The 24409-nt window shown below is 45.2% G+C and overlaps 8 protein-coding genes across 8 annotated transcripts; 4 read left to right on the top strand and 4 right to left on the bottom strand.

Moving 5' to 3' along the window:
- Positions 1 to 582: 582 nt before the first annotated feature.
- Positions 583 to 2472, bottom strand: C922_02114 (hypothetical protein; the record flags this gene model as incomplete). Its single annotated transcript, XM_008817713.1, has 8 exons — positions 583 to 748; positions 902 to 969; positions 1141 to 1213; positions 1345 to 1418; positions 1509 to 1566; positions 1684 to 1904; positions 1996 to 2159; positions 2406 to 2472. 8 exons carry the CDS (start codon positions 2470 to 2472, stop codon positions 583 to 585), a joined length of 891 nt encoding a protein of 296 aa, XP_008815935.1.
- Positions 2473 to 3918: 1446 nt separating this feature from the next.
- C922_02113 (ribonucleoside-diphosphate reductase beta chain) lies at positions 3919 to 5577 on the top strand (the record flags this gene model as incomplete). The annotated part of the gene is made up of 5 exons (XM_008817712.1): positions 3919 to 4005; positions 4162 to 4194; positions 4336 to 4472; positions 4650 to 5307; positions 5485 to 5577. The coding sequence occupies 5 exons, from the start codon at positions 3919 to 3921 to the stop codon at positions 5575 to 5577; spliced, it is 1008 nt and encodes a 335-aa protein (XP_008815934.1).
- A 3251-nt stretch (positions 5578 to 8828) lies between these two features.
- Positions 8829 to 10323, top strand: C922_02112 (enolase; the record flags this gene model as incomplete). Its single annotated transcript, XM_008817711.1, has 2 exons — positions 8829 to 8877; positions 9026 to 10323. The coding sequence occupies 2 exons, from the start codon at positions 8829 to 8831 to the stop codon at positions 10321 to 10323; spliced, it is 1347 nt and encodes a 448-aa protein (XP_008815933.1).
- Positions 10324 to 13075: 2752 nt separating this feature from the next.
- On the top strand, positions 13076 to 14572 carry C922_02111 (hypothetical protein; the record flags this gene model as incomplete). Its single annotated transcript, XM_008817710.1, has 1 exon — positions 13076 to 14572. One exon carries the CDS (start codon positions 13076 to 13078, stop codon positions 14570 to 14572), a length of 1497 nt encoding a protein of 498 aa, XP_008815932.1.
- A 746-nt stretch (positions 14573 to 15318) lies between these two features.
- On the bottom strand, positions 15319 to 16002 carry C922_02110 (hypothetical protein; the record flags this gene model as incomplete). The annotated part of the gene is made up of 1 exon (XM_008817709.1): positions 15319 to 16002. One exon carries the CDS (start codon positions 16000 to 16002, stop codon positions 15319 to 15321), a length of 684 nt encoding a protein of 227 aa, XP_008815931.1.
- Positions 16003 to 16030: 28 nt separating this feature from the next.
- Positions 16031 to 16255, bottom strand: C922_02109 (hypothetical protein; the record flags this gene model as incomplete). Its single annotated transcript, XM_008817708.1, has 1 exon — positions 16031 to 16255. One exon carries the CDS (start codon positions 16253 to 16255, stop codon positions 16031 to 16033), a length of 225 nt encoding a protein of 74 aa, XP_008815930.1.
- Positions 16256 to 18284: 2029 nt separating this feature from the next.
- C922_02108 (hypothetical protein) lies at positions 18285 to 19955 on the top strand (the record flags this gene model as incomplete). The annotated part of the gene is made up of 1 exon (XM_008817707.1): positions 18285 to 19955. The coding sequence occupies one exon, from the start codon at positions 18285 to 18287 to the stop codon at positions 19953 to 19955; it is 1671 nt and encodes a 556-aa protein (XP_008815929.1).
- A 1175-nt stretch (positions 19956 to 21130) lies between these two features.
- Positions 21131 to 24202, bottom strand: C922_02107 (hypothetical protein; the record flags this gene model as incomplete). Its single annotated transcript, XM_008817706.1, has 1 exon — positions 21131 to 24202. One exon carries the CDS (start codon positions 24200 to 24202, stop codon positions 21131 to 21133), a length of 3072 nt encoding a protein of 1023 aa, XP_008815928.1.
- Between the last annotated feature and the right edge of the window lie 207 nt (positions 24203 to 24409).

The following is a 24409-nucleotide window of genomic DNA, read 5'->3' as shown; positions in this document are numbered from 1 at the left end:
TATGTATATATATGCATGTATACCACCAGTGTACAAAAAAAAAAAAAAATTAAAATAAAATTAATTAGTCAAAAGGTGCAATTTAACCTTTCCTAAAAGAGATGCGTAGCGAACATGTGCATTCGGCTCCCATGAACCCATTTTGTTTTGTTTGCTTCTTTTCATTATGCCTAATTCGTTGGTCGTTATTACACCGTGGAAGGCGGATTCCCAAAATGGATACTTAAAAAAATAACTCCTCGTTGGAAAAGTGTAGAAAAGGTACCTTCCCTTGCCTCTTCCTCTTTCACGTTTACAATCGTGACACACCGTGGCGATAACTCGCTGGAACACATTTCCTCTTAATTTACTTTTTTTAAAAATGCGGGAAAATTTTCTACAAAGTATAGGCCACTTGTTGACCTTTCTTGATGACTTTTGGTGAGATCCTTTTTCCCTATTTTTATGCAATACATCTGCGCTCCTTCTGATACGCGAAAGTTAGGAGACTTTTCCTAAAGTGTTTGTGTGATTAAAAGGGAAATAGTAGGTGTATTAGGTTTTTTTTTCGCTTTTTGTTTTAAAGAGCGTTTTTTTTATTAACTAGGAAATACTTTCCCTTTTTGCTTTAAACACCTGCGTGTTTTGCCAGTTAAAATCTAGAACTTCCTTCCATTTGGCCGAATCTCTGCTTATGTTAATTTTATTTAATAATTCTGACAAGCCATCGTAATTCAAAATGTACGGGAAAAAAGCTAGCTGTTTCGAGCTAAAAGTGGTAGGGAAGAAGGAAAAAAGAAGAAAGAAAAGGAGAAAAAAAAAATATGAACAAGCAAGGTAAAAAAAAATTACAAACGCATACACACGACATATTTTTTTAACGCTGCCCTATTAGGACTTTTGGATCATCTTCTTTGTGTACTTCTCTATGATGGGGGAAGTCACTGAGTTAATATAGAAGTTCGTTTCGCTGCTGTCGTGTATTCTTATCTGTAAAAGGGGCGATGGAAAAAAGGAAACGTGGGTTATATCATATGTGTGCCCCGTGTGTGCGCGAGAGAAGTGCTCCCAGAAAGAAAAATATTTTGTAGAAGAAGTATGCACGTGCATATTTGCATCTACGCATAAACGTATACACATTTGTCTGTTTATTTTCCTAACTTGCTTCGAATTCGTCAATATATTGCAATCCACACAGCTATATATTAGAAGGGACGACTCCACCGCCGGGACCCTGAATAACGCGGAAGTGTAAACAGCGAGTGGTGTGGGAAAAAAAAGAAAAAAAAAATTTGGAGGGTACATTATGAAAGGCGCTCATTTGGGGAAACACAAATCCTTTTTGGAGACCCCCTTGGACCTTACCAAATGGTGCAGCTTTTAATTCTGCGTATTAACACCGAACTTAGCACATCGAGTATTACAACTTCGCAGTTAACCTGTTCAGGTAAAAATAAACGTTGCACTAAATGCAGCGTGGAAGACTACTTCACGATGCGCTGTTTTATTTGCCTTTTTCTTCTTTGTACCAGGTTATCCAGAAGTAGGCTTGAACATTCGGTTTCTCCGAGGCCTCTGACTATCCTGCTCTCACGGTTAGGGAAATAAGTTGCGAGTAAATGTGGGCTCACCGTTTTTTTTTTTTTTTTTTTTTTAAGCCACTTTGGTTAGCGGAGTAGCTGTGGGAACACTTTTGGGGTGTACCTCTCATTGTGAACATCCTGGAAGGATAGCTTGTGCTGGTTTAAGTCAACCCAGTCGTCGTTAGGTTCCCTGCTTTCATCTTCACTCTCGGTGGAGTCATCCTCGGGAAGAAGAAAATTGTCGTCGCAGTTGTCATTGAGAACTTGGAACTGTTCTTTGCTCTTATTTTGAATGAGAGCATGTTTTAAGGAGTCAATTTCTTTTATCAGTTCTTTCAGTTTCTGGGGAAAATGTGGAGGGAGGCGCACAATGGGGTGGTTGTAAAAGCGAATATTTCGTGTGCATTGGAAAAAGGTGCCGCTTTGAACACACCTTTTCGTGTATCACGACCGAACTGTGCTTAAGGAACTGGAAGTACACATTGGACAGAGAATCCTTCAGGTGGATGGTTCTGTCGCAGAGCTTGTTGACTTCTTCCATTGCATTATCGTCCGAGTGTGCGGCGCTTTTCAGTCGAACCATTCGCCCTTCAATGTCTAGCGGACCATTTGGACAGGAAAGGAAAAAAAAGAATATATATGTGCACGTTCTTTTGAAGGTAAAAAACAAGCTCTTTGCTATTTTGACGCACAGGAAAAACTGAGGACGGGATGTATCATGCGTGCGTTCAATATGGAGACGTGAGGCATCCACCATGGAGGGAAGCATCCCATGCCTTTTGCGCATATGCACATGCCATTCCACAGTGCCTATATATAAAAGCACGCTGTAACAAAATGAACCTTTTACATTTGTGTGAAGAATTTCTTCATAGTTATCGCACCCGTTTGTTACCAAGTCGTGATCCATGTTCTTGTAGATGCCTAAGCGATGTCCTGTCGTGTTTGTGGCCGTTTCGGGCATCGACCAGAGGTGAAGGGAAAAGAGGCGCAGAATACTACCATGTGAAGAAACAACAGGAGGAGGGAAAACGAAAGCAGAGGAAAATTAAAAATTTGATTATCACAGTTGAAATGGGGCTTTTATTTTTTTCCTCTTTTTTTTTTTCACATTTCAGTCAAGTTCAAAATATGTGTAATTTTAGAAAACGCAATTGCGCCGTTGAGCGTATTGCGAAGAATTATTTTTCCTATCCCTAACCATGTCAACTTCTTTTCCTCCAAGTTGATGCGTGTGTTTATGGATTGTTCAATCTATGCTATATTTGTAAGGCAGCCCATCGCAGTTACGATTTTTTTTTCTTTTTTTGCCCCTCTACGTGTGGATGATCACCAGTGAGTACCTATGGCATTTCCTTCATTTTCTTGTGGTGCTCATTTGGGGCGACAAAGATGGACTTACCCCACGCGACACTGACTGGTAAGTGTAAAAGTAGGCACTGCAGATATGCATGTGGTCTCTCGTGCGGTGCGTTGTTTTGTGTGGGGAAACGCAGAGGGGGATGGTGGTGGTAGTACCCTTCCCTGAGTGTGTGTTTTATGTTGCCGCTTTGCCCCGCCGCTTTGCTCCACTGCTTCTCCATTTCTCCGCTTCCATCCGGGCCAGAGGACCCAGTGCTCCAAGGTACGTGCAGCGCATATGCCATACATGCGCGCTGGCCATATTCAGGAGGCAGTTTAGACATTGTTCGCTGCTCGTTTTTCCTCCCCGTCAACGTGGGCTTGACACAAAGAAGAGTGTGAAAATAATCATGCACGTATCCTTTCACTGCACCGTCCCTTCATATATGTCAGCGCGAAGTTGGAGAAGCTCACTGCGTCCGCTTTGTGAATTTCTCTTTCCCCGACTCCATTTGTGCCGCTTCAATTTTTTGTGTGAAGCTCCGCGTAGGAAAAGTATGGAACGCGTTGAAGCGGCGCAGTGAAGTTTTTCTTTTTTTTTTTTTTCCCAAGCGAGCGAAGTTATGTAAGCACGTACACATGTGAAATACGCACCGATGACACATGCGATGTGCTCACCAAGGGATGATGCTAATGGTCCAGGTACTGTGGATGCGTGCCAATGGATGCCCACATTTGTATGAATAAATAGGAGAAGTAAAACGCCTGCATTTTAAAAATGCAAAATGTTTCAGGAAATGTTCTAAAGGGAAGAATAACAATTTGGAGAAACGTTTAAGTGGAAATATTTTCTTGTAAAAAGTAGTGTCTCTTCGTCTTTCGCGTTTGCTCTCTTTTTTCCTGTTTTTCCTTTTTTTTTTTTTTCCACGCACAGCCTTGTTTTATTTTCCGCAATTTTGTTAGAACGCGAATTCAACGTTGACTAAGAGGATACCTTTTTAACGCGTCACCCAAAATGGACAAAGAGCATTATCACGACCAGGAAGTGCTGCTGGATGCCCAAAACAATGACGACATTCTGAAGGAGAACCAGTTCAGATGGGTAAGGGGCCAGGTGTAAACACAGCAGGGGAAGCTCAAGGTGGAGCTTCACACCATTTAACAGAGGTGTACATGTCGCTGTGAAAATGCACATGTACAGACAGGCAAAAGTATTAGCAATAATGTGAGCCCCCCTTTTTTTTCCTCCCCATGGCAGGTTATGTTCCCCATCAAATACAAAACGTTCTGGGTAGGTTTTCCAAAAAGGGGAAAAAGCATGTAACTGGCTTATCCCTCTCCATGTTGCATGTGCTACTTTCTTGTGTGCATTTTTTTTTTTTTTTTACGTGGCACTTGTTTAACCCCTTCTCTGGCTTCTCCCCTTCTGTAGAGTTACTACAAAGAGATAGAATCTCTCTTCTGGACGGCCGAGGACTACAACTTTGATAAGGACAAGAAGTTCCTGGAGAGCATTGACAAGAGCATGCTCGAGAAGCTGTTGGAGCTGATGTGCTTCTACAGCCTAAAGTGAGTCGAACGGGGAGGCATCGGGGCGCAGTGGAGTGGATGGAAGCGCATCGGACGGCATCGAACCGCATCGAACCGCAATAAGCCTTGGCATGTTACAAAGCGCGCCGTTACGCCATAGGGTCCATGCACGATGTCACTAACTTACCCTCCGCTAACCACTTCTCTCCCCCACAGGGACCTCCACGTCTACGAGGAGCAGGCGCTGATCACGAGCAGAATGTTGGACATCATTCAGATCCCGGAGGGACGCGCCTTTTACGGCTTCCAAATGTGCATGGAAAATATCCACGACGAAGTGTACGCATGTATCTTCGAAACGTACATCCCAGACGCCAAGCAGAAACGGGCCATCATCAACAAAGTCATACAGCTAGACAGTGTGTTGAAGAAACAAAAATGGCTAACCGAATTGTTCGAAACAAATATCCCCTTTTACAACAAACTTGTCCTTATTTATATATCGAAGGTTCTTTTCAACGGCACGTTAAATATACTCATCGGATATTGTAAGGAGAATTCCATCCTTCCCTGTTTGTGTAATGTCCATGAGAAGATTCACCGGGATGAATATCTCCATGGAGACTTCTCCGTTATGTGTTGCAATCATTTGAATAACAAATTAAAATATGAAAGCCTTCTGGATTATTTCAAAATGGCTGTGGAGCTGGAGTACCAGTTTGCCATAGAGATGCTGGATCTGTCCGCTTTGAAAATAAAAAAGGAGCAGGTGAAGTCTTTTCTGCAGTACCTAGCAGATACCATGCTGGTAAATTTGAAGCACCCCAAGTATTTTAATTTCAAGTATCCCTTCACCTGGCCTGAGTTCAATAAGGTACGCGCGTTTGGCTTTACAGATTTGGGGCTACTCTGTGCTGTGAGTTGTGACCGTCCATTTGGATGACACGCTAGTGGAATCTGTCACAGTTTTTATGGTATATTTCTGCAATTATTATGGCATCATTTTGTTATTATTTTGATTTTTCTTTTTTCCTTTCCCTTCCCACTCCAGATCGTAGTTAGCGAGAACCAGAAGGCGGAGTCGGTCAAGAAGGCGGAGGATATTTACGGAGAGAGACAGATCGTCCTGGACGAGGACTTCTAACTGTTGGCCACGCGACCTTGGGGGGAGAAGGGGTCACCACACGGGGAAGCGGCCCCATCAGAACGAGCATCGTCAGAAGCACCCCCTTTCGAAGGACACAAAGCGACACCGTTGTGCCCATTGGAACGACCCACACAAACACACACGGCATGGAAAGCGAGGAGTTAAAATAATCCCACTATGGGCGCATCTTTGTACCCCTGTCCCCTTCCCCCCAATTTTTTAACAAATTGTGAGAACAACTTGCTACACCCAATTAAATGGCCTCCTGCCGCTCTTCTACCCTTCCATTTTGTGCACACATCCATAGGACAAACGTACACACGTACAGATGTTCATGCGTACAAATTTGTGTACGTACAAATGTTGACTTTTTTTTTTTTCACGTTATGTACAAATTAAGAAAATAAATAACACTTGGCTAATTCATGTATTAATCCTCTACTCAGTGTAGAAATTCATAAAAGTGGGACGCAGTGGGTATGAAGCGGATTTGTGGCGTAATTACTCTCGCGTATGCCAAATTTGAGTAAAAATTGTGTCCCCTTGCATGGGACTTCAACAGGAGAGTACACATTTTGTTCGACTTGCGCAATTTGCATTTTGAGCGGCCTCACGTCGCATCAGCGTAAGGAAAGGAAAAATGCAAACACAGGTAGGTACACACGTAGGAACACAAGTAGGCACACAGATAGGCACAATGACATATATATACATTCATGCGAAGGAGATGCAAAAAAAAAAAAAAAAACACACCTTCACCTCCTATGCTGCGTAAAGATAAATGCTTTTTTTCAACCCTTCTGTTGGTGCACTCTATCCACATTTTTGCAAAACGGGTGGAGAACGACGTGGGGTAATTTTGCCAAGTCGCCGTCCTGTTCCCTTTTTTTTTTATGTGCCATTTTTACGGAGGGCCTCCTACAGGACATGTTTACCCCGCGTGAATGCGTACTTGTACATATTTACGTATCACTGAAAAGTGTGTTGGTGGTCTATAGCAATTAACTTCTCAATTCGTTCATTCGAATGGGGAGTGTTCTCTCTTACACACCGAAGCAGTTCGGCGTGCGCGGTGGGTGAGGAGTATATACCCTCCGTTGACCGTCATTTGACCTATGTCGAGCAGAAAGGGGTGGGAATGCTTCATCCCATGTAAGAGGATAGACCCTGTTGGAGGGCATACAACTATATTTATATCTATTCTTATTTCTTATTTTCCCCCTTTTAAATCCGCTATCCACACGACGGCAACTTTGACATCAGGTGATACAAGACAATGTAAGTATGCAATTCCGTTTGGCAATTTGGTCATTTGCCCATCTGCGCATTTACGCATTTGCCCAATGTGTTATCGCCTTTTTAGAAGCAAATAAATGGGGGGGGGGAATATTCACAAAGGGGAAGGTAGCGATAATAATTTTTTTTTTTATCAAAAAAGAATGCCTTTTACCTTGCCTGGTCAGGTGAAAATGTTCCTTCTACAGAATAAAAAAGAGTACAGTGTTTTTTTCTTTTTTTTTTTTCACGGCATACCGTTTTTACCTTGCCTGGTGGGGTGAAAATGTTCCCCTTTTGTGATACAAAGCAGTGACGCGTACTTTTTTGTGTACTTAATTTGAATTTCATTTTTAACAGTTTCATTTGGCGTGAAAAGTAAGAAACGAAAATTTTACTCTATCGATATGTGGCATCTTTCCCTGTTGTCGTGTCATGTGAGCTTGCGGCGTGTGCCTCTAAGCGAACGAGAGTATTTTATTATTTTTCTTTTTGCGGGAGGGGTGCGCCAAAAGAGTGCCACTTGTGTGTTGCGGCATTTTTGCGTACTGGAGGTGGGGCATAGCTTCAGTGGCATACGTATTCAGAAAGCGTTCTTTTGCATCCACGCGCTCACGTGAGCATAGGATTCTGCATGCAGGATGTATGCAGGAGAGGATAGGGGTACATGAAAGTGGAGCATACGAATGCGTAGTTCGTGAACGTGCGGCCTCAGCGTAAACATTAGCCCCCCTCAAATCGCGTACTATGCGTGAACAGTGCATTGACCTCCATGTTGTGATGCTCTCTTTGCGATGTAGAAGTGGGACCATGATGCCACGGCGGAAGAAGCCAAAAAAAAAAAAAAAGAAATACATTGCCACACCCCTCTAACTTTTTAACCCCTTTTTTCTCACCACAGTGCATACAAACGGTGCGTAGGTAACTCATCCACATGTCGCCAAATTGCTGGGCCATGTGGACGAACACCCCCCCTTGTACTGGAGCTGCAAATTAATATGCCGTCGTCCCTGTTTAGCTACCAAAAAAAAGAAAAAAATCCGGACAGAAAACATGGGCTCTATTTATTGCATATAATAATAATTCTATATGTGCACCATCATGACGTGGGGCAATTAAACCGAATTGGTAATTTTTTTTTCTTTTTTTTCAATTTTTTATATTTAAAAAGGCGTACACTTCTTCCACTTGTCAGTAACATAACCTTTTTTTTTTTTAAAAAGATATTTATTCTCTTATGTACATTCTTTTTAAAATATACTTTTTTTCTTTCCTTGTAAGTTAAATTCCTCCACAAATTATCGCATAAACGTGCAAAACACGCATAATAACAGGAGAAAAAAACAACAAAAAAAAGATACCTTTGATTTATCTCTAACATCATTCAACTTGTTTTCACATCATTTTTTCGCTGAGCGCATTATTTTTACCACATAGAGATAGCGTTTTTACGTATTACTCCCAGAAGTTCTTCCTCTATTTTTATACCTTCCATCCAGGCATAGAAAAAAATGGCCCACGTAATTACTCGTATTTCTGCCCGTGAAATTTTGGGTAAGCCTTTGTGCGATGTAGCAATGTGTGTGCGTATGCCCGGATTGGCATATAGCTGCACGGGATAGAACGTTTGGGTATACGGAGGCCCATGCTCACGAAGTGAAGCAGTGGCAGAGGTGGCACTGCTGTTCGTGTTTTATTCTCCCCCCTTTTTGTGACTGCACGTGGGTCATTCAGAGGGTCGTCCCTCTGGGGAGCGCATCGAATAGGGTAGCCATCCCATGATCGCCTTTACCCGTGGGATAATACCAGGGTGGTGTGGGCGAAGAGGTCGGCAAGCGAATTACCTATTTGGCTATTTGGCCACTTAGCTAGTAACTAATTCGCTACATGCGCCGCACCCATTTGTGAATGCGCGGTGTATTGGTTGCTCCCCCTGAGTGACCCATACGCAGTGGCATAGCATCCAGTTGAGCATGCTTATCAAGTGCGCTTCTCATAGCCCCGAGGCTAAAGAGGAGCAACGTTAACAAAGCGGAGGAAAACTGCACAGTGTACATTGTGTACTTCGTCTAGTGGATGCCACCGCTATGTTGTTTTTTTTCTCACCTCACCGCTCACATAACCCCTCACTTTACCGCTCCTCTCACCTCGCCGCTTCCCCCCCGAGCAGACTCCCGAGGAAACCCAACCGTCGAAGTGGACCTCGAAACGAACGTCGGGATCTTCCGAGCCGCAGTTCCATCAGGAGCATCCACAGGAATATATGAAGCTTTGGAGTTAAGAGACAATGACAAGAGCAGATATCTAGGAAAAGGTGTACAGAAAGCCATCAGCAATATTAATGGGCACATAGCACCCAAGTTGATTGGCCTGGATTGTACGGAGCAAAAAAAAATCGACAACATGATGGTGGAAGAATTGGATGGAAGCAAAAATGAATGGGGATGGTCTAAGAGTAAATTAGGAGCAAATGCAATTTTAGCAATTTCCATGGCTGTATGTAGAGCTGGAGCTGCCGCAAATAAGGTATCCTTGTACAAATACCTAGCCCAGTTGGCAGGAAAGAAGAATGATCAGATGGTTTTACCTGTCCCTTGTTTGAATGTAATAAATGGAGGATCCCACGCTGGCAACAAATTGGCCTTCCAAGAATTTATGATAGTCCCAGTTGGTGCCCCAAACTTTAAGGAAGCATTAAGATACGGAGCAGAAGTATATCATACGTTGAAGTCTGAGATTAAGAAGAAATACGGTATTGATGCGACCAATGTAGGAGATGAAGGAGGATTCGCTCCCAACATATTAAATGCCAATGAGGCTTTGGATCTTTTAGTCAGTTCCATTAAACATGCTGGCTATGAAGGAAAGGTGAAAATCGCTATGGATGTTGCTGCGTCGGAGTTTTATCAAGGTGATACAAAGACTTATGACTTAGATTTTAAAACGCCAAACAATGACAAGTCTATGGTAAAAACTGGAGCTGAGTTGGTCAATCTATACATCGATATGGTAAAGAAATATCCCATCATTTCGATAGAAGATCCATTTGATCAGGACGACTGGGAGAATTATGCCAAATTGACCGAATCCATTGGTAAGGACGTCCAGATTGTAGGAGACGACTTACTAGTTACTAACCCTACGAGGATTACGAAAGCTTTGGAGAAGAAAGCGTGCAATGCTCTTCTGCTGAAAGTGAATCAGATAGGTTCCATCACCGAAGCTATTGAGGCTTGCTTACTATCACAGAAGAATGACTGGGGTGTTATGGTTTCTCATCGATCTGGAGAGACAGAAGATGTTTTTATTGCTGATTTGGTTGTTGCCCTCCGAACTGGACAAATCAAAACGGGTGCTCCTTGTAGAAGTGAGAGGAATGCCAAATATAATCAGCTGTTAAGGATTGAAGAGTCCCTTGGAAGCAATGCCCTTTTCGCCGGAGAGAAGTTTAGGCACCAATTAAGTTAAGCGTCGTCCCTACCCGGATGGGGGAGCCCTGCCTGATGTTGTCTGTGCCCTTTTCACACTTGGTGCCCCTACCCAGTACGTATTGATTGAATGGAAGCGGGAGGGGTGGTGGAGAAGAGAGAAGGGCATGTGAACTGCTAAACGGGAGGAGGTTTTCGCTTCTGTGCTTGTTACCTTTTAACAGCGCGGTATGGCCATCCTTTACGGGGGGGTTGTGCTGAATTTCGGATCCTGCCCCCCAAGCCATCATGTTCCTTTCTCTCCCCACGAGGTCCACGTGCGGCACAGAAAGCTATCCCGTATCGTTTCCTTCCTCAGGATGTACAACTGTGCCTACATCAGTGCGTCTATCCCAGTGTCCGCATCGGCGCTTATATTTTCATTCCTCCAATGTATGCTTCTTTTTATGCGTATTTATATCGGCTTCGAATACCCGCACGCGCATGCTCATCTAGGACTGTTGCGCACGCGCCTGAGTACTAACAGGGCCTCCCCCCCGTGCACGTGAGTCTCCATTTTCGCCATCCGTGCACCCCTTCAGTTTCACCAAACGTTTATACACGAATTTGTAAAAACGCGGCTTTGAAATGTAGATCGATTGGCCGGTTGGCAAATTGCGAGGACACCCCGCGACATGACAGGTGGCATGAAGTGGAATGAGGCATGTTTGGTGAATCCCCACTTAGGCCCCTGTGGAGGCGACTCGGGGAGTCAAAAAGATAAGCCCATCAAATGTGGGGCAAAAGGAGGCAGATTCAATCCCACACTTGAAGAGTGGAAGCGCCTCCACTGTGTAAAGGGATACTCACGCGTGATGTTAAGAAACTTTTTACGCAATTGGCGTCCAGAGAAAAGAACAAAACGGGAAATAATTGCAGCCGAAGCAGTAATCGCTACCGCTCATTCACCCATTGATCCACCATTACGCAGAATGAATTTTGCCGAAGGTGGAACAAAGATAAAGTATCCGTGCCCGTGCCCGTACACGCGAGGCAGCGTATCAAAAAGGAAGCATGTGAATGTCCCAGTTTTGCAAAAAAAGCAGAACCAGTTTATCCGACATACGTTTTGCAGGTTTGAAAAAGTTGGCCACTGATTTGTTGATAAATTGCCGCAAACTTCTTGCCACGTTGCTGCCACGTTGCTGCCACGTTGCTGCGACTTTGCTGCTACTTCCCCCCTGCGTGGTGAATTTCCCAGCGCCCGAAAGCCCCGCGTCAGCACGAGTGTACCCCCCAGGAGCAGGAGGAAGAAGGAAAAAAAAAATGGAAATCCACCCCATGCGAAAGGGGGAAGAAGACAACGAATAAAAGCCAACTGCGGTGGAGGAAGGCAACCCAATCCAACGTAACCCCTAACGACTGTCACCCCTGCAGTGATCAAAAGGAATTGCCGCAACCGTGTTGGAAGAAATTGAAAGAAAAAGGAAAAAAAAAAAAAAAAAAAAGGTTTTACAGAGAGGGCGCACAATCGCACGAGCTAATCAGCGACAAGGCTGATCCTTTGGAAAAGCTTGTTGCGTTCTTGTGTGACTTTTCTTGTTCTCCTCCCCCCGGTATCACTTCCTTGCGGATATTCATTTTTTCAAAAAAAAGGGCAACTCCACGTGCACACTCATCTACACATACACACCTCTGCATGTGATGATCATTAAACTCTGAAAGTCGGGCAATTCGACGCGACCTTTCCTCGTAAGTTCTTCTTTCCTTTTTCTTTTCTTTCGTTTTGACCCTTCCCCCCACCAACGTCATGCGTTACACACTGAAGAATGAAACGTGATAACGAATCTGTGGTTGTGTAGCTGTGTAATTGTGTCAGTAAAAAAAAAAAAAATAAAATTGTCAACGTTGAGTTCCTCCATTTCAGTGGAATATGTTTCTTTTTTTTTTTTCTTTTTTTTTCCATCCTTTTAACCATTTTGTGTTTCCACAAGTTTGAACTTTGTCATTTTCGCTTTTACGGTTTGGAGTTCTTTTTTTGGCGCATTTTATCTGTTTCTCCGTTTTTTTTTTTTTTCCTTCACTACTGCGGAGCACAACAACATTCTGCTTTTTCCGCAACGGAAAAATTGTTAAACTGATTTAAGTTTTCTTGTTTCCCCTTCCTGGTGTCACGTTTGTCCCCATTTGGGTAACACCAAAGTCTTCGCTTCTCCTTGCATCCCTCCTCCACGTTGCGTCTTTCTTTTTTGTAGGGCCCCATTTGAAACTCCCGCCTTTCCCGAACCCCTCCACCTCCCCACTTTTGTGGATGGGCCTGCGGCAGAGGGGAAGCGGCATTAATCAGGTTGGAGGTGGACTCATCGCTGCTTCCAGAATGTTTTTCGCGAAGAGAGGCAAAACTCGCCTAATATCCATACGCACAGCAACGGGAAGAAGATAAAGGATCGAGGAAAGGGCTGATCCATAGTACAGGCCATTACATGAGATATTATAAAAAAAAACAGCATGTGGTTATGACAGTAATAAATTAGAGGTTTCCCCCCCAGAAGAAAAACAATAGAGTACAAGTTGTACATTCTTGTGGTCCCCCCTTTTTTTATTCTCCACTTGGCAGCTGGGAGGCGTGTATATATATACACACACATGGTCCTATTGGCCGACTGTGGGAAAGATCCCCATAGGAGAAGCACACCGTTGATGTAGCACTACGTGCGAGCCTGTTTACAGATGCACACACATTTTTACGCCCGTGTACACGCCCCGACGCAGTTCCCAAGAGGAAGCGGCACAGTACAACGACGCAGGTACGTATGGAGGACAGGAAAAGCAGCACCGGAGGAGTTGCCCTGGGAAGAAGCGTAAACGGAGCCGTAAAGTTCGTCTCAAAGGGTAAGAAGCGTAATCCACATGGGGATGGTGATGGGGAGTTCGCGTCGAATGGGTTGAATGTCAGCACGAGGAAGAAGGGTAGCAACAGGGGCAGTGCCATCTTTAGCGCGATACGTGGCGCTGCGGCAAGCGGTGACAGTCGGAGGAGAGACCACTCCGTAAACAATGTTGACCAATTCGAACTGAAGTGTCGAGACTACCTAGACAGTGTTCTAAAGATAAACGAATACGTGAAGCTGCCCAAGAGCATCAACAATGAGGAGGATAAGAAGAGATGGAAGAAGGCCCACTGCTTACGTAACAAAATGAAGCAATATGATCAGCTCACGAGAAGGAAATTGTTACAAAGAAAAAGTGTTAGTAATAAGGCAAAATTTAACAGGGAGAGGTACATTATATTAAATAAAATACCCAGGTATAGGGAAGCCTTTCCTTCCGTGGCAGACGACCCGTCAAACAAAATCAAGGAGGACATCATTCGTACGTACCTCAAGACACACGCTGCTTACTTCCTATCGGAGAGTCGAAACGGAAGCAGCCGCAAGTGCGGAAATGGTTACAACGTGAGTCTTATGAAGAAGGGATACAACAATTACCTGTGCAGAAACGTGGACAAGGACGGGGAGGTGGATGCTTTTTTGCATTACCACTGTGACTCCCCCCTTGGGGGCCAGACTAGGGCAGGCAGCACAAGAAACCTCCCTAAGGGGAAGAAGAAGGATTTGTCTTACAATTTGTGGAAAAAGATCATCATCGAGGGGATAAAAAATGGCAGCATTGGTGTTGGAGGTAGGGGCGACATTGGCGGTATGGGTAGTAGTGGCCGCATTGGCGGTGCGAGAAACGTGCACAGACTTCGGAGCGTGAGCGCGCGCGCTCCGAGCAAGTACGAGATTCTCGTTAACGGATCCTACCACAACCTGCGGAATGTCACCGAAGGGGGGAGCGGCTCAGGGAAAGTGACCCGAAAAAGCGCCCTGAGTGGAAACAACCAAGCGATTACAAAATTGTCAGCAAGCACAAACAGCGCCTCCAACAGAATAGTCCTACAGACCGACAAAAGGGAAGATGCATATGAACTGAAGCCGAGTGGAAGGAATGGGAAAATGTCTCCCCCCAGTGGGAAGGTTCTTAAAAGTTCTCCCACGTACAATTCCTCTGTGGACTCCAAAAAGGAACGCGCACAGGGGGGAGGATCCACCGGAATCCGCACCCAACACACGACTATATTGAATACCCACAGTCAGAACTCGAATAGGAACTCCTTCTGTTCGGACGAATCGATGAAGAAACTTATGTATGACAAATGCAATGTAGAAAGTGAGAAGTTCCTTTATAAAAAGGATCGATTTTCTTTACTGGGTCGGATTAAGAGAAACAAGGAGATCGAGGTGAGGCTCGTGCTGAACAAAGCGTGACACGGGAAATAGCGCTTCTCACAAGAAGGGGAAATAATCCCCCCCGATGAAAAAGCCTCCTTGTGCAGAAGACTCCAATGTAGTTAACAGATTCGACGCATTGGGGAAGAAAAAAGAATATGTTTCACCTGAACATGTGTGCATTTTTTTTTTTCTTTTTTGATTTTTTCTTTTTTTTTTTTTTTTTACTGTTCATATTGTGTACTTCCCGCTGGTATGGCTACCCAAAATACCGCGCTGAGGATTTCCCAATTCTGTCCCTCTTCCGTCTATCCAAAATATAAGTTTTAATGTAACATTGTTGTATGCTTGATTTGGGCGTTTTTTTTCTTATTTTCTTTGTCCATTGGCCCTTACGTCGTTCTCCATTTTTTTAGTTTTTTAAAAGTAACCGCGTCGCAATTGTGAAGACAGATGCGTTGCAAGTTCAGGTAAAAATTTGCACTTTAGTATAATTTTTTTAAATTTAAAAAAGACAAAGGGGAAATGTGCCCAGCGAGGGGGAGCGGGGCAAAGCAAAGGGGAGCAATGCGAAGGGGAGCTATCCAATGATGAGCAATGCAACCTGGATTGGGGGAAACAAAAGAGGGGTCACTTACGGCGTAGCCCCCAACCGTGTCAGCGGGGTTTCTCCATGTGTGTGGTGCAACGGAAGGGAGCCATGGAAAGCACGGATTGGGAAAGGTAGAAAGGTGTCCACTCCGCCACTTGCGCTTACACACGGCGCTTGCACTTATACAGGGCGGTCACCTCCCCCCACAGCAACAAAGCTTTAAAATTTTGAAAATGAACACGATGATCAAATTTATAAGTTTTTTTATGAAGGTGAAGGTCAAGCGAATAACAACGTAGAGCAGAATTAACACCACCACGCACTTGAGCAGCTTCATAAGGATTAACCTTTTAATTTCATTCGCACTGACGGCATCCTTCCCAGGTCGTAAGGCATGCAAACCTGTGGTCCCTGCAGTTGCGGGTCCCTCTTTCATTTTTTTAAGTAAATAATTGATAGCGTCAAATATGAAAGTGCCATTTTTAAGTATGTCTCTATGGCTTTCAAGGGAAGCACCATCTATGAAATTTAATTTGTACTCATTTTCATCATTTTTGTTTTCGTTAAATAGGTCAAGGAAGCCTCCTCCTGTATTTTCACTTTTGTTCCCTTCATTCTTGTCGTTAAACTGGTCTGAGTGGTCTCCCCGCTTTTTCTTCTTCTGGTTATCTTCACTTAAGTGCTTGTCGTCCTTCGGGGGATTAACCCCATTTGTATCGTCTATGTTGATGCCTTTCGCGGAAGTGAAAAACGTAGGAGGGCCCAGACAGATTATCCCGCTTAGGAACAAGAACAAGAAAAAAAGAAAGTGTTTTTTTCTGATTTTTTTTCTTTTTCCTTTTGAATCGCTCATCGGGGTGATCTTCGCGACCGCCATGGTGGATCAGTTCGTTTGCGCGTTTGATCTAAGGGGTGGAGGCGTCATCGGTGACAGCGGCGTTAGCAGTGTTAGTAGGGTTAGCGTTATTGACGGTATTGGCTATATTGACGATATTGTCTGTGTTAACGGTATTGTCTGTGTTGACGGTATTGTCTGTGTTGACGGTATTGTCTGTGTTGACGGTATTGTCTGTATTCGTCGTATTGCCTGTATTGGCGGTAATGTGGGTGGTAGTGGCGGGGGCAGTCATGGCCAAATGTGTTCACCCTGTTATGCCGCTCTTCCGAATGATAAAACGGGAGCGATGAGAAGGGGCGCATCTCTTCTCTTCCCGGGGTGACGCTCTCAACCCAACCTCTACTTAGCCATTGCTATAGTCGACACGTTACTTCATCGGTGCGTCATTAAATATTCCTCTCGGGGAGGCTAATCTGCAGCGCTTTGGGGTTTCCTCAAAGTTCAGGTAGGAGATGCGGGGGAGAAGAAGTGGGGCCGCAGAGCCGAAAAGGGAGAGACAAAGGCGGAGAGGCGGAAATGGAGAAACCAAAGGGACAGAAAAAGAAGCTTAAGAAACCAAGTTAGGGGAAAAGACATTCGTGAATCATCTCCTCGGGTTTATCAATCACAATCCGATGCCATTAAATTTTTTTTTTTTTTTTGTCTACTTTGAAGCTATATGCCTTACGTAGGAATCGCGCACACACAGCAGGACTCGCGGGTGTTCCGCACGTTGATCGTCACCCCGTTTTCCGTTCATTTGGTTCGCAGAGGAGGGGGGTTATATGTTTTTCGTAGGAGATCACCTGGGAGGCTACGCGCTGGGATACACAGAGAGGATTGATTTTTTCCTCACTGTGCTGTGTGGGCTGGTCGTGGGGAGTGGTGGGTCCTCCTTGGTTCTAATTGAACGCAGCAGATGAGAGGGGTCCCCTCGCACGCTGCACATTTTCGCGCAGTCATGAAGGCGGCGTACAGGCAGAGAGACTCTGTTTCCATTCAAACCTTATAAGCCAAATAAGCATACATCATTGCGCTTTCTGCTGATTGGTATAGAGAAGAGGCATCATTTTGCTTAAGCAGGTGCATCGTCCATGGGTGGAGGGGGCCTTTTCCGATTGAAGAATTCTTTCGTCCTATCGCAATGTTAGATGGAAGCAGTTCATGCCAGCGTGTTAAATTTTATCTTTTCCTTTTCCAATTGTCTCCACCTTCCTTTTTTACAAATATGTAGTTTACCCCCTTTTGTTCTTTTCCTGCTTGGGGACCTGTGTGCGCATTCAAGGGGTTCCCCTCGAAAATTGCCAACCCTGTGAATCACCCCGCTGGTGAGGTGCCAAACGGTAGGAAGGGGAAAAAAGGAAAACACGTCCATCCGTCCGTTCTCGTGGCTGCAAGGCTGCTTAATTATGCATAAACGTGCACCAAAATGTTTCACGCATGGAATAATCCATGACTGTTCTGCAGCTTGTATGTTACGGAACACGGGGTGCGCAAATCGGATAAGCGGGAAAAAGAAAAAAAAAAAAAAAAAAAAATTGCAGCATATAATTAAGTGGGGAAAAGAGGAAATAGTATGAGGACGCTTAGCTCAGCGGATTTATTTAATCTGAAAGGAATTCCTTCTGAAAACGGCAAGCATAGCGAATTTTTCCAAATGTTTTAGTTCCAGCTCGCTGTGGAGGCCGCTGCCCAATTTTTCGCCTTTCACCCGGCCGGAAAGTTTGATTTCGCTTGGCCCTCTGGCGAGGCGCACGTTAACGGGTTGCCAGCGTGGTTATCCTCGCACAGCGGTGGTTACCCCTGTTCAGCAGTGGTTACCTTTGTTTAGCGGTTTTCCTGACTCTTTTCCAACTCTGGAGCAGCAACCAATGATGACGCGCCAAAATGACATGAATGGGGAGAATAACATTTTGCAAGAAGCACAGATTGGAAGGATATTCTCCACCGAAACGTCCATATAGTACATCGGGGTAGAAGCAGTTAGGAAGGAGTGGGCGGTGAAGCGAGCATTGTGAGGGAGGGGGAAAAGAAGAACACCCCATATCCAATGCAATCAATGTAACACCACGTCGGTTGTGGATCATTCCGGTGGAGAGTTGGTGAATAATGGCTGGGGGGACATCGCATAGAGAGTGGTAGTTCCCCGCGGTGCATAGGGTGGGACCACGCCACGTTTCCTCGCAGGTAACGACATTCCGCCGCGTCACCGCTCACTGGTGACCACTCATTGCTCATCGTCTACCGCTTACAGCTGACCGCTCCCACCCGCCCTCGGCACAATGATAAAGCTGGAAGAAGTATTCACGCTCGAAATTTTGATAAAAATTTTGAGCAAGATCTTCGTGAAAGGGAACTACTGCATAACGAAGGAAGACATCAACACGAAGAACTGCCGAGTTATGATTTTCGAGTCCAAGATGGACATGCCGAATTTGAGGAAAAACGGAGATGAAGAATTCATAAACATGCTCTTCTATTTCCACAACAAAAATTATCTCTTCTTTATTGTATACTGTCTGAATAAGAAAAACATCGTGTATTTGAATTTCTTCAATCCTTTGTTAAGTGAGAAGGAAAGTATCGAATCGATAAATCTTTTTTTTATTAACAACTTTTTCCCTCATATTATTCTGGGCCTGAACAATGGCAAAGTATTCCTGTACAATCATGAAGGCATCATCTGCATGCAGAATAAATTCGTAGACAGTAAGATAAAATTCATTTTTCTCGAGCGACATAAGGAATACATTCTCTTGGTCTACGAGAACAACACGGTCGTGAATACTAACATTTATCTGATTAAGAGGGCTCTCGAAACTAACTCGAAAGTTTTACCACTGGATTATTCCTTCACTGTTAATAAAAATATTACGATAAATCATATCTTTCTGAGAAACAATAATTACTCTCCTGATGTTTTTAAGAAAGACTTATATTCCATTTACACTAGGGATGACTTGACTAGGTACATCACGGATGCGATTACTTCACATCATCCCCAGTTCAACAGAATCTCCAATGCCAATTATGTAATGACATCTAAGACGACGACCATTTCGATACTTTGCCTCATTCGACAGAATGGTCCTAATGATCTTTTAACAAAGAAGGAAAATTTTGGAGTATCAGAAAAGCTTACATCCAGGATTAATAATTTTTTGAAAAACATGTTTACGAAGAAAAGTGAGTCATCATCTGCTGCGATGGTAGCGGCGTCCGCTTCTTCAGGAGGGGCGACTTCCCCGCTGGTAGCAGCTTCAGTAGGTTCTGCCTCAACAACGCTGTCACTTCCCCCTCCTAGTGCTGGCTGTTCCTCCGCTGGGGTACAACTCACAGAACACAGTGTCATCCCACACCACAGCATGCCAAATACGTATGGAAACATAACAGATAATCTGAACACACAAATTGTGCACTGCTTTAACGATGCGAAGAGGCAGATTATCGATATCTGCATCTGTCCGTGGAATCAAAACTTAGTACTCGCATTGGATAACTTAGGAAGGATATGTCTCTTTAACATTTGCACGCTGAACATTTTGCATATGTGGAAGAGTTACCGATCAGCGTTTATGAGTTTTATTCAGAAGAGGAAATTGGGCCCACGTCATTCGGCTAACTTGGCCAAGGGGGGGAGGGGTGCTACTGGCACGAATGTAACTGGCACGAATGTAACTGGAACCAACTTCACTGGCCATGGTGAAAGCGCAGACCAGATGGACGATAAGGCAATTTTGTTCTACCTCAAGCCGAGAAACTTAATCGAAATTTGGGACGTCAGGACCTTGCACAAGGTGTATAGCGTGAGGACGTATGAAGACCCCCAATTGTTTAAAATATTTTTTGCCGATCACGACGTTCCTAATAAAATTTACTTCTTCAGCACCAATCAGCATGTCTTTCTGATGAACACGAACTTTGAGTTGTTTCATGTCAAGTGGATGGCCTAACCCGCCGCAATTCGAAGCGGCGCCGCCAATTGAGGCGCTGGACCATTTGCTGTAGTCCCTCGTTAGCCGCTTACGAGTAACCATTGCGCGGAATACGCATCGCATGTTTTTTTTTTTTTTTTTTTCTTCCCTCGCGTCTACCATGTAATGCCTCGCTGGCCGTAGGGGGAGTTGCTCCTCGTCATTTTTATTAACCCATTGTCGTCCATATTATGCAAGGCAATTCCCCCTTTCCGTTCTTGTCTTCTATGAAGAGACACCACCAGCATCCCTTTTTTAACAATTTGCCCTACTCGCCGAAGCGATTACTATAGTGTACCTGCTGTGTGTATACCACGTATAGGCCACCCTTTTGATAACGTTCGGCAGTCGCCCTCTCGAGGTTTGACCAGCTTGCCCATTCCAGTTAGCTAAAAAGGTATATTAAAGGAAACCTCTCCGCGTGGCGTGTTTGTTCTCATTCGGTGTGGTGCACCAGAGAGGACGATCTTCCTTTCGTTCCATCGGAGGGTAAACGCATCTCAATATGGGTTGTGAAAAAAAAAGAAAAAAAAAAAGAAAAAAAAAACGAAAAAGGAAAAAGAAAAAAAAAAAAAAGATGATCGGGATGTCCCTACAGCAGAGTATATTGCATCTCCGCACGTGTGGGAAAATAACCGCGTGCGTGTGAATGGATTACGTCTGAAAATGTGTACGCATATATGTATAAATATACGCATGTATGTACGTGTACTAACGCACGTATCTTTCGTTATAAATGCGCATGCGAGTGCACGCGCTGGTCATTAATTACGAATGGGGTGGGGTGCCTGCTATTTAGGCGGCCTCGGATCTGGGCGTCAGCGGTGGGGACAGCCGCTTCGTCAGCTTTGTCAGTTTGGCCAACTTGATCTCTTGGTCTGCTTCCTCCGCTTCCTCTTCCTTCTCTTCTTCGTCTCTTCCTCTGCTTGGCCAGTCTGGCACATCTTCACTGTTTCCCTTCCTGGTTCTGGATCAAACTCTTTAGTGCCTTAGGGGGATGGACGTGGGGGAGTGGGGCGTGACAGAGCAGAGATTGCGACACACGCACAGCCACGGGGGGATAACTGCACACAGCCACATCGGGATGACTGCGATTGCGCCACTCCGCATAAGGAGGGCAAAGGATGGAAGAAGTGTTCCCCTCCATGAACCCCTCAGGGTTTCCTTTTTTTTTCGTCCTTCTGTTGTACCATGATAGTTTCATTGGTAGTGATGTCCACGTCCGCGTGCTTGAAGTTATATTTGATGCTGTCCTTCGTGAATTTCTTTTTGTAAAAATCTTGCATTGGGGGGGCACAGTGCTGCTGCATGTGCTGTTGTTGGTACATCTGCTGAGGGTGCAGCTGTTGTGGATACATCTGCTGGGCGTGATAGTTGGCGTGATGGTTGGCGTGATGGTTGGCGTGATGGTTGGCGTTCTTGCTGTTTTGGTGGGGGCCTCCCCTGGCGTTACTGAAGTTTCTGCTATTCCCACCGAGAGGGGGTCCTCCCATGCTGCCTATGCTGGGCATGCCGCCGATACCGCTGATATCGCCGATGCCGCTCATCCCGCCCATCCCGCTCGCCGTGCCATTCCTTGACGCCTTGAGCAGGGATTTGAGCGAATCCAGGACGTTATTCACCTTGGCGTTTTTAATACTCTCTGGTATGGAGTTATCCGCCAAGTGGTAAGCCACACTGTCGCTGCTATCCCCGTGTGTGTTGTCGTTATCTAGACGGAGTAGCGAATTGATAATTGGAGTGATGTTTATGTTGCCTTGGGGAGTACTGCCCTGTGGAGAAGTGGCCTGTAGGGGAGTGGCCTGCAGGGGAGTTGCCTGATTTTTAATCCCTTCTTGGTTGGCACTATGCAATGCAGCGAAATTCTCCCCGCTGTGAATTTTCTTCCCCATAGTATTACTTAGTAAGTTACTTTTAACGTTACTTCCATCGTTTTGCAAAAAGGGGTGAGCTGCTCTCCTATTGATGAGGATGCCATCCAGAGTACTCATGTCATTAGTCCTTCTGTTGCCGCCATGATTGTGGACGCTGTCTTCCACGAGGTTACCATAAGCCAAGGTGTCATCCTCTGGGTAGTGCTTTTGGTGGCTTCTACTATAGTGTTCATTGCTTGTTATATTTGCTAAATTGGCCAAATTAACCATATTGGCGATGTTCGCTATGTTGGAGGCGTCGGCGAGGTTGGCCAAGTTATGGACGTTGACGTCAGCCATGTTGGCGCTGTTCCCACGGCTTGCGTGACGGGGAAGGTGGAAAGAGGGGAAGTCATTTGCTATCTGGTTGGAGTTGCTAGATCGGAAGATGTCGAGGAGGCCTTTTCCCCCATCCCTTGGGTGGAGTCCTTTGTGGCCGGCCCCGATGTGGTTGGTACTTGCAACGTGGTTCAAATTTGCCAAGCTGCTAAGGTGGCTCATGTCCGCGTTGCTTCCGGTGGCGTGCCACGTGTTGTCAAAAGGGTCATCGGCGTGAGTACTGTTCTCGGCGTACTCCGAGCTACTTCGCTCTTTCAGTATCGAAATTTGCTTCATTAGCAGCTCCGCTACGGTTCCGCTTATTTGCGGCTGGTCGGCCTGTGCACCCAGTGTTCCGTCATCCGCCTTCGCGCCACTTCCCCAGTTCGGCACGTCGCCAACACTGCCAACGCTCCCAATGTTCCTGCTGGGCCTGGCCGCGGAGCCAAGGACCCTCGGGCCGCTCTTACCCTCCCCGGTGTCCACACCGCTAGCACCATGACCATTGACGTAGGCGAGAATATCTACAGGCTCCTCCTGGTTAGTAGCATTATTATTATTTTTAAACCATTTGGCGAAATTGCTTTTGGTGAGATTCTCATCATCGTTGTCCTTAAAAATGCTGTAGTTGTTTTGATCCCTGAAATTATGATTCTTCTCCTTCTCATTGTTCTTCCAGAACTTTTTTATATCTCCCAGGGTGAATATATCATTGTTGTTTCGCTTGGCGTAGTGTGAGGGGTGATCCCAGTATCGATCTGCTTCACTGGTTTGGTTTTTTTTTCTGTCAGGATGGTTATGTGGACGGAGGTGGTCAAATGGCGTGGACTGCTCCTGTGTGATGGAGAAATCGTGCGTAAAAGAGCTGTCCCTACCACCGCCTACATCTCCAGTATTGGAAAAATGAAACGCTCTCTTCTCTTTATCGTATTTATTGTTCATTCCCATTTTGTTGTGAAAGTGGTTTTGATTGATCATAAAATAATCCTGTCCAGTTAGATGCATTTTCCCCTCGTTGTCAATATACAGGTTATTCTCAGGCAGGTGGTATGAACTATTGTCTACATTTTTAAAAGACCTAATATTAAAGCTGTTTACCATGTGAGGTGTATAGCCTTGGTGGTGCTTATTGCTCTTGTAGTGTTCTTCATTGAATGATGGTCTTACTTTGACATAATTTGGGATGATTCCGCCCCCATTCGGGTTCAAAGAAGCGTTTAGTAAACCCCCAAAATTGGGGTGGCTAGCGAAATTAAGGTGGTTGCCATAGCTGGAGGTATACCCTGGGGTCATCACATGCATGGCGTTGTTTGGGGCAAACCTGTCTCGGTTAAATTTGTTAAGAGGCGGCTTGTTATTTTTATTTTCCTTGATGAAGCAGTATTCACTTTTGGCTTCTTCCGGGTTGCTGGTGTGGGCGTCGCCCTTTACTTCCAAAAACCGCAGCAGCAGCAACTCGTACAAGGAGTACCTCAGGCACTTTTGCTTGGGCGCGCGTTCGTTGTAGGTGACTTCGTCCACGTCGCTATCGGCGTCGTCCAGTTCTGCGTGCGGTTCTGCTGCTGGTGCCGCCGCTAGTTCCGCTGGTGTTTCCGCTGGTGTTTCCGCTGGTGTTTCCGCTGCTGTTTCCGCTGCTGTTTCCGCTGCCGTTTCCGCTGCCGGTTGCTCCTTTACCTCCCCGCTTGCCTCCTCCGCCTCGGTCTGCGCCCCAGCGTCGACCCCCGCGCGCCGACTCGAGCAGGGGCTGCTCACGTCTTCATAGTAGTAATGGTACAGCGGCGTGTAAGCACCCCCGTTCTCATTGAAAATCACATCGGTGCTGATGCACGTTATCCTTTTATATTTGTAGATGTGCTTGTACGTTAGCTTGTAAAGCGAATGATACGATTTAAAAATGGAATTTCCATTTTTGTCTAAAAAGCTGTCACACGGTGTGCTGATTGATTTGTTCTCACTTCGGTTATCGACGATGATGAAATTTGTCGATTCCACCATTTCGGCTTCAAACAAGGGATTCAGTGGATTGTTCGCTCTGGGGACGCGACTTTATATCTACCTTCACGGGGTGAAAGGGAGAGAAATGTACCCGCGCGGGTGCTCTCTCACCAGGAGGTGCGTACCTACGTATATGTATGCGTGCCGTTTTGACTGGATACACTACACAATTATGCATGCGGGTTTAACCCCAGGTTAAATCTAATT

Source organism: Plasmodium inui, assembly GCF_000524495.1.
Source record: "Plasmodium inui San Antonio 1 unplaced genomic scaffold supercont1.7, whole genome shotgun sequence".
NCBI lineage: Eukaryota > Apicomplexa > Aconoidasida > Haemosporida > Plasmodiidae > Plasmodium > Plasmodium inui.
Note: the sequence above shows the minus strand (reverse complement) of the source record. Positions and strands in the feature narration are given on the sequence as shown.